Below are 9225 nucleotides of genomic sequence, written 5' to 3' on the forward strand. Positions count from 1 at the left end.
GAAAATTCTTCTGTTAGGCGAAGAATATCTACATTGCCTAGGTAAAGATAATTTCTTTTCTGTGAGGAGTACTTCTCCTTCTATTCTTCAATAAAATAAAACATCCCTTATTCTTGGACTGGAATCATCCATCAAACTACAACTGCATTTCACAGTCATCTATCAATGATTTTCTCTTGTATTACTATTGTGCTAAAAAAAATATATATATATATATATGAAACCATCTTTTTTAAATGCTAAAAATCAAAACAACAAAATGTCTCTCTGCCCTATATGATGGTTCATGTAATTATTAATATTTTCCTCATAGCCCTGTGTCTTAACTAGTAGAGCAGAGAGCAGTCCCCATTTAGATCCAGAGACAGTGTATTATTAGAAAAGACAGCTGCAGATGAATTTTCATTATCAAGACACACTAAGGAGCTTCCCACAGGAACGCAGGGGGCCTGCGCTCTGGTCCAGGCTCGCGGCACACTTGTACTGTAAGCAAGGCCGATACCTTCTTCACATCAGCTATCCGTTCCTTCTTAGAGGCTGGTTTCTCTTTGGCTTCTGGAAGAACTGGCTGGGACTTGGAACCTGCCGATTCACTCTCAGATTCCGACTGACTCTCCGAAGATTCAGAACTACTATTTGACTCACTGCCATGGCCACTTCCTGGATCGCTGCCCTGCTCACTCTCCGACTGGCTGCCTGAGTCTGAACCCGAAGCTTCTTCAGATGCTGAATGACTTAATTAAAAAAAAAAAAAAAAAAGATTTAAAAAAAAATTTAAGAACTGCCACATAAATCGGTTTTAAAAGAAAAATCCTAGCATTAATATGACAGCAGATAGTAATTTGGTAATACGAGATCAAAATTTTCAAACATACTTTTATATTATTTGCAAATAATGTCACTAGTGCCATTCTCAACATCCCTGACACCTGACAGCTACCATTTCCTGATTTACTTACATGATGCCATACGCCACATAATTTATATAGATTAGCTCTTTGAAAAAATAAAATAAAACGGGGGATATTATTTTGTCCTTCACTCAGATGAAGAAAAACTGAAGCTTAAAAGTAGTTAACCACCCTCCTCCTAACCTTCTCCCCAGCCGGCCGCACGGGAGGGAGGCAGAGATGGCAGATGAGATCGCCAAGGCTCAGGTCGCCCGGCCTGGCAGCGACACCATCTTCAAGAAGATCAATCGCAAGGAAATCCCAGCCAAAATCATTTATGAGGATGCCCAGTGTCTTGCTTTCCATGACATTTCCCCTCAAGCACCAACACATTTTCTGGTGATACCCAAGAAACATACATCCCAGATTTCTGCAGCAGATGATGATGATGCAAGTCTTCTTGGGCATTTGATGACTGTCGCCAAGAAATGTGCTGCTGATCTGGGCGTGAAGAAGGGCTATCAAAATGGTGGTGAATGAAGGTTCAGATGGGGGCCAGTCTGTCTATCAGGTTCTTCTCCATGTTCTTGGAGGTCGGCAGATGAACTGGCCTCCTGGTTAAGTGTGCTATAGGGATAATTTTGCCTTCTCTATGCAGTGATCAGGTTTGCAAGTTCCAATATGCTAAACAATTTTTTTTTTGGCCTGTGTATGGAGATATTGCAAAAATAATTTTAAAAACCCATACATAATAAAAGATATTGCTGCATAGCCTGAAAATAAAATAAAAGTAGTTGAATAATTCTTGATGACGCAGGTAGTGTTTAAAACCAGGTACATCTGTCTGAATCCACTAAGTCTTATTTGTTCATTATTCAGCCCCTCCCTCCTTAAAACAAAGACAAAATCAAAACAAAAGGAACAAACAAAAAAGCAAACAACACAGAACAAAACAAAACCAAGGCAGAGTCACTCAAACAGTAAAAATGCAATCGTTCCAACTATCCAATCAATGGCTCTCAAGAACAGGCGCAAATTAAAAACATATACACAGTAACCCCAAACCAGATCTCCTGCCCTGAAATTTCCTGCAGGTGAGTCCCAGACCTGGTAGACTTAAAAGAAAAGGATAAACAAAGAGTCTAGTCCAATAAAGACTGCCACTGGACTCCCACACAACCCCAACTTCATCATTCCAAGCCCCCCTCAGGAAAGCACAACAGGTAAACGACAGCAGAAGTCACACCAAAAAATAAAACAGAAGGCATGTTCTTCAATGTTAAAAACAGAGCCAGGGGCATGGTGGCAGGAATGAGGACACTATAGAGAAGAGACCTAAATGTGATGGACTCTACAGGAAAAAAAAAAGGTGGAGAGCTCCCCCAGCTCTTCTGCTTAGAAACCCTCTATTCATTTAGGAGAGGCAGAGCAGAGGAGGAAGCAGGCAGCAACCCAGAACCTAAAGCAGTGCCAACACAAAGGACCTCAGGTGTAGCGACCAGAAGACAAAGACACGCGGCAGGAAAATCAGAAAGGGTGTTTTAACAAGAGCGAGGCTGTTTATCTACCACCACTCTCTTCCAAACCAGAAATGAAGTGCTACCATCTGACAGATGTGTCCAGAGAATGAACAGGACAGTACACAGGGATGGGGCATTGACCCAAATATCCCGTGTGACCCACAGCAAGCAAAATACAGTCAGAGGGACTTCAGTTGACACGAGGAAGCAATGAGAACACAGGGAGTGGGCGAGTGTCTACCTTGGGAAAGGGAGCAGAAGGGGAAAGCGACTTATCATTTGTCTGATCATGTAATAGATGCCGAGTACCTTACATGTCTGTTTAACTTATATATCCACCAGCACAACACTTTTACCACCCTCGTGCGGAGGGTGAGAGTGCTGGGGGGGAGTGAGGCAGAAATTCCACCTGAAGTGTGGCTCTAAAAAGCTCATGTTTTATTTCACCACAGGAGTTCAAAGTCCTAGAGACTCAGCCGATCAACCTGAACCCTGTAATGGTGACTCAGTACCTTCAAGGCCCCACTGCACTTACTGACTCCTGGGTCCTTGGCACAGTCAAGTTAACTAGTCCAGGTGACTAACCATCTCAACTCACTTCTTCTCCACCTGTGACCACTCAGAAGGTGCTCAGCAAGCGAGAAGGAACACGAGGAAGTGACCAGTTAGAAAGTGCAGGCTCTGGCCCTCCTGGTGTGGGTCTCCACCATAGATCATCTCAGGCCTGCGCCCTCTTGCAACCCATGCCATTAGTCACTGCCAACATGCATGATAGAGACAATTTGATACCAGTTCCCACATCAGGGTACACCTGTGTCCATGAATACCTCCTTCTCTTTGAATGGCTTCACAGGATGAATACATATTTAAACTGCTCCCTTATTAAAGGGACATTTACATAATTTTTAAACTGTTCTCTTAATGAATAAGCTACAAATATCATTGATATACTTCCATATCTCTATTCCTGACCAAAATATTTAGATTTTAAAACTGTGCACTTTAACAAAACTGTTTTTGTATATATGCCTCATGTGCAGCTCTATATTTGTGTTTGTGTAGGAAAGTGACCTCTGGAAATGTGAGCAGGCATACAACACCTTTCAGGTAAAACATAGCTACGTGCATAAAATCATTTTAATCACCAAACTGCTAACACTGGTTTACTCTATGGGGTGGGTTATTTGAAGTACCTTGAGAATTTCATGAATTACTTACTTGTGCAATTTAAAAATAAAAATAGTAACTCTAAAAGTCAAATCCAAGAGAAAACATCAAATTTACAACCGTATTTACTTATGGGGGTTAAGGGAGGCAGATGTATTCTCCAGGAGTTGCCATGCCCTCCTCCAGGGGTTCTTCCCAACCCAGGGACTGAAACCAGGTCTACCGAATTGCAGGCGGATTCTTTACCAGCTGAGCCACCAGGGACACCCAAGAATACTGGAGTCGGTAGCCTATGCCTTCTCCAGGGGCACTTCCTGACCCAGGAATCAAACTGGGGTCTCCTGTATTGCAGGCAGATTCCTTACCAGTTGAGCTACACAGGAAGCCCTCAAAAACAGTTAACTCTGAAAGTCAAACCCAAGACAAAACATGAATTTTCAACTGTATTTACTTCTGGGGGTAAAGGGAGGCAGATGTAATCAGAAAATGATATGGACAGGTTTTAGGACTGAGGCTGAGTGGTTGAGTTCATAGCCGTTCGCTATGTATCAATCTTTTTAGTTTTTCAAATTGTTCATAATAAATTCAACCGAGAGTCAAATTCAACCGAGAGTCAAATTCAAGGCAAGGGGTGTAAAAATCCCCAATCCTACACAAAATGAACTTAAGATATGAATGAGAGTAAGACCAAGGGTTTTTTTTTTTTTTTAAATCATTTCTGAAACAAGTCAGATTTAAGCGACCTAAAATAATATTTGGGGGGGGGGGTTAAAATAAGCCTTAATAAAGATATAACAATTAATTTGCATACTACTTCTAGGAGGACAAGTTCCTAAATATAAAATTAGAAAAAGAATATTTAGGAAAAAACTATAAATATCTCCACATTTAAGATACCGATGACCTAATTATTAATTCCAAGGACATGAAATTTCCTGAAATATTATGAAGATTCACTGTTAATGCCTAATGATAATACAAAATACTATCAATATTAAACTGTAGGCTGAGATGCTTAGAGTAGGAGATATGCAAAGTCCACAAGACTAGAAAAAAGGACAAATCAAGTTAGAGGGTAAGTAGTCTTTTAACTAAGCTTTCACCTAAATTAAAGTCATAAAATTACCTGATTTCCAATGGCATTAATAGCTAGCCATAAGGCAATGAAAAATGGAACTTGAGAATGATTATCCACCATACATACAGAATTCTCATGAAAAATAAGTTTACCTAAAAATTACCCAAAACCTAAGTTGCAGACAAGTTCTGTAATTTTTGATTGAACAACCACAACAATGGAAACACAATACATAAATACATACAGGGGACTGAAGTCAAAACTGGGAACTGTTGGACTCCAACAGAAAAATACTTATTTAAAAAAGCTTAACACTTCCTGTCATTCACTGCTAAAAAAGATTTGATAACTCTTGAAAATCCCTTTCAAGCTGGCAAAAACACAGAGATTCAGTGTGTCTTTACAACTCGACTGTGAAAGCAAGCTGTTCCCTTTTCAATCACCACTTTAGCAATGACCACACGAGGGCAGCACAGCAACACTTGACTGAAGAGCAAGCCTGCGCGTCTCTGCCCACGAACTTACCATTTCAGCACTTGCTGGGTTGTTTTTCCTAAACTTACAAAATGGCCGAGTTGCTTGGCAGAGCTTGTTTTTCTGGTTGGTGGTGGTGAAAGGAAAATCTAGTAAAAACACAAAGCAATCTACACTGGAATTCCATAAAGCTTACTTCCAGACTATGTACTATCAATAATAAAATAACTAGCAATTTACAGAGCACTTCTGCGTCACATGTTAATATTCTCCTCTAATCCGCACCCTCATTTTACAGAAGAGTTCTCGCCCAAGAATGTGTCTATGTCAACCCCATCCCCAGTCTCAATTATGAAATCCACAGTATTAACCTCTAAGTGGTATTTCTGTCCCTGTCATAATCAGTTAAAGAGATTATTAAACCACCCAGCAAGAGATCAAGGCCAGAACCATTTCAAGGGCTGCACAGGACAAGTCCTTCTCAATCACTCCTTTGTGTCATAAGATAGAAAGGCAGGGATCATTAAGTCACAAGTTTCTTATTCATAATAAAAAACACTAGATATAGTTCCTCTAACAAGTTGAATCCTATCTTTAAGACCTCCTCCACCTCTGGTTCAAGTCCCATGATTCTGAAGAATAAGCTACATTTTAAGTCAGGTTCAAAGACAAGAGACAGAAATTTCAATGTACACACAACAAAGCATTTACACATACAACGTAGGAAGAATTACGTAGCAAACAAAATTCCAGTAAAAAACTGGGCAAAGGAAATGAACATGCAATTACAAAAAACCAAACAGCAGAAGCCAATAAACATTAAAAAAAAAAAGGTAATCAGGCCTCACTAGTAACTTGGGAAGTGTAATTACAACACATTAAATTTACAGTCATCTGCTCTGCAGAAATTAAAAAGTCTGGTAACGTTAAAGGATGATGAGAAAGTAGGGAAAATAGTACTCATATATGATTACTGGAGAAGTAATCAGCAGAAGCTTTGGAAACATTTTGTGTTATCCAGTTGAGATAAAAAATACGCGTATGAGTCATGTGATTTGATCAGTGGGTATATAACCTAAATAAATCATCATATGTGTGCAAGAGGTGGAAAAGTATAAAAATATTCAGAGATCTGCTCACAAGATTTTAGAAAAGGAATTAACTTACATGTTCATACACGAAAATGCAAAGATAAAATATGAAAGTCATCCGTTCAGTCACTCAATCATACTATGCAATTAACTACAACAGTTAAGACTAGGGATGTGTCATCCATAAAAATATGACAATTTCAAAAAAAATATGACAATTTCAAGGCTATATTTTTTAACACAAAATATATTGCATGAATCATAATTTTTAAAATGCAAAGTTCTTCATATGCCAAGTTCACGAGAGTGACAAGGGGAAAGGGGTAGATAGGATTTTAACTGTACCTATCTTGTTTAAACTTTAATTTCATTCTTTGAACTTTTCTGAACTTAACTTTTCAAAAAGAGCTGTGTTTCTAACATTGCAAAACTAATCAGTATTCTGACGCAGATCATCCTCAGATTCAGCAATACTTTGGGAATTTAACACTGGGAACACGAAGGATTCTCTTTTCAGAAAAAGGTATTGGGTTGGCTGAAAAGTATATTCAGGTTTGGAAAAAGCCGAATGAACTTTTCAGCCAACCCAATAACCCATATGAGACAAAATGCACACCAAAATGCTGTGTACAGTTTCAGAAGATAAAACGTTAAGTCCTATCAGTAACCACCTCTTGCTCCCAAGAAGTAGCCCGGGGCAGAGGCGGGGGCGGGGGAGGGATCTGCCTGGAATCCTCAGCTGGGCTCAGGCAGAGGGCGCCTGCATCTCTATCATGCTGCTTCTGCTGCCCGATGACCAGGAAACACGGGAGTGGCCCTCAATGGTTTAAAAAGCGTAAAACAAACGGAATCCGGGCAAACAAATCACTAGGGAAAAAAAGTGGGTTACAACAAGAAGCCTGGGTAAGGCACAAATTAAATACCCATTTCACAAACACCTATCCCAATCCGGATCTGATAATGCCCTAAGGACTACACAAAAGGCAAGCTTTCTACCCAGGTAACATGGAAAACCAACCCTTCATGCAATGAAAGGCAGTTACAAGTAAAACTAGCCCTATAAACCACCATGGGTTTCTCTGGTGGCTCAGTGAAAGAACCCGCCTGCCAACTCCGGAGACAAGGATTCATTCCCTGGGTCAGCAAGATCCCTGGGAGAAGGAAATGGCAACCCACTCCAGCATTCTTGCCTGGGAAATGCCATGGACAGAGGAGCCTGGCAGGCTATATAGTCCATGGGGTCGCAGAGTCAGACATGACTTAGTGACTGAACAACAAAGGCATAATCCACCATATCAACTGATGTATTTACCCCTATTTAAACCCTGAGGCTGGATGAACTTGTTTAACCAGTTTCTTTCAGCCCTTTGAGTCTTTTCTTTCCTTATTAATAAACGTTCAGGCAATTGTGTCTTAGACTTTTATAAGACAGTAACTCCAGAGTTCAAAAGAGATTTAAACGTCCTGGCTGCTAACCTCAGTAGTAAATGTGGAACTTATGCCCACACTGTCACAGGAAGTGAGGCCCCTGAACCAGTCCACAGAAAAGGTGAGGGCTCCCAACTTTAAGAACAGCCAACAGTTTTCAAGGCAAAAACTGTACTGTTTTCGACCAATTTCTCACACTCGCCATCACTGTTCTGGGCCAGACAACCCCGTTGGGGAGAGGGTGGAGCAGAAAGACAAGCTCGTGTATGGTAGGATGTTTAGCAGGGTCCCTGGCTGCTACCCGCTAGATGCCAACTGTGTCCAACCCCAACCAACAACACCTCCAGACGCTGCCAAAGTTTTGCAGGGGTGCGGGGAGGTGGTGTCCTTTATTTCAAAACTAGTTTATTAAATCATTATTTAATTCTAACTTCTATCAAAGAAACAAGCTCAGAGTGTCCTGTCTGCAATTCAATAGCTAAAAAGAAACAGAACAGACCCCAAATCCTGTCCCATTAGCCCCTATTTCCCAAACCTGCCTGAGTGCAGAAATCAAGGGAGCCTGTTGTCAACACAGATTCCTGGGCACCATCCCAGATGGTGCTAGTGGTAAAGAACCTGCCTGCCAATGCAGAACACAAGAGAGACACGGATTCGATCCCTGCGTTGAGAAGATCCCCTGGAGGAAGGCATGGCAACCCACTCCAGTATTCTTGCCTGGAGAATCCCATGGACAGAGGAGCCTGGCAGGCAAGTCCATAGCGTCACAAAGAGTCAGACAAGACTGAAGTGACTGAACACACATACATCCCTCAACGACTGAGTTACAACTTCCAGGCAAGCCTGGAATGTTTAACAAGCAACTCAGGTGATTCTTAGCAAGTAGATTTGGGGACTTAAATGCCTATATAAAGCTAAATTCAGAAGGAACAGACCTTTTAATCAGGCAAGAGTAAAGGAGCACTACAAGAATTTGACCCATCACCCACTTCCCTTTCTAAAGGATAACTTACCAGCCATATTCGACCTCCATGGGAAGGTCGAATAACTGGAGTGGACTTTTGACACCCACCATCAGGAACTACTTCTCTAGTGCACACATAGAATAGCTGTTCCAGCCCTGGCTTTTACAAGGCCACACCTGGAGCATAATTCTGATTATCTGCCCCCTCCCTTCCATCCCTCTCCTCCCCTCCCCACCCTCCCCTCCCTTCCATCCCTCTCCTCCCCTCCCCACCCTCCCCTCCCTTCCACGCCCTCCTCTCCCCTCCCGTCTCCTTTTCCCTCCCTGCCCTCCAAAAATCCAATCAGGTATGGGCCTTCAAGTGTTTTGAATTCACAAGCGATTCTGATGCAAAGCCTACAGTGGGAAATTAAGCTTACCAACAGCAAAAGAGAAAAATGAGCAGCTCAGCGTCTACAAACTGGCCAAATTCAAAGTGCACGTGTGGCTGCTGCTAAGTCGCTTCAGTCGTGTCCGACTCTTTGCGACCCCATAGACGGCAGCCCACCAGGCTCCTCTGTCCCTGAGATTCTCCAGGCAAGGATACTGGAGTGGGTTGCCATTTCCTTCTCCA

General features: G+C 41.7%; 1 protein-coding gene and 1 pseudogene across 7 annotated transcripts in view; one reads left to right on the forward strand and one right to left on the reverse strand.

Moving 5' to 3' along the window:
• Window positions 1-9225, reverse strand: part of CHD2 (chromodomain helicase DNA binding protein 2) — a 111614-nt gene that overhangs the window by 89674 nt on the left and 12715 nt on the right. For 5 of the 7 annotated variants that reach the window (XR_824549.1, XM_010832154.1, XM_010832152.1 and 2 more), the window contains exon 3: window positions 503-734. The exons of 1 other annotated variant lie outside the window; for it this stretch is intronic. Coding sequence is in view for 5 of the 6 variants with exons in the window: in XM_010832154.1 (XP_010830456.1) it covers window positions 503-734 (232 nt within the window). In the remaining variant the exon portion in view is untranslated. Of the gene's footprint in view, window positions 1-502; window positions 735-8661; window positions 8875-9225 lie in introns of those variants that run through there. One more of the 7 variants, XM_010832153.1, reaches the window with a different exon arrangement.
• Window positions 765-1557, forward strand: LOC104982745 (annotated as a pseudogene).

This window comes from Bison bison, unplaced genomic scaffold (assembly GCF_000754665.1).
Source record: "Bison bison bison isolate TAMUID 2011002044 unplaced genomic scaffold, Bison_UMD1.0 scf7180017860443, whole genome shotgun sequence".
Lineage (NCBI taxonomy): Eukaryota > Metazoa > Chordata > Mammalia > Artiodactyla > Bovidae > Bison > Bison bison.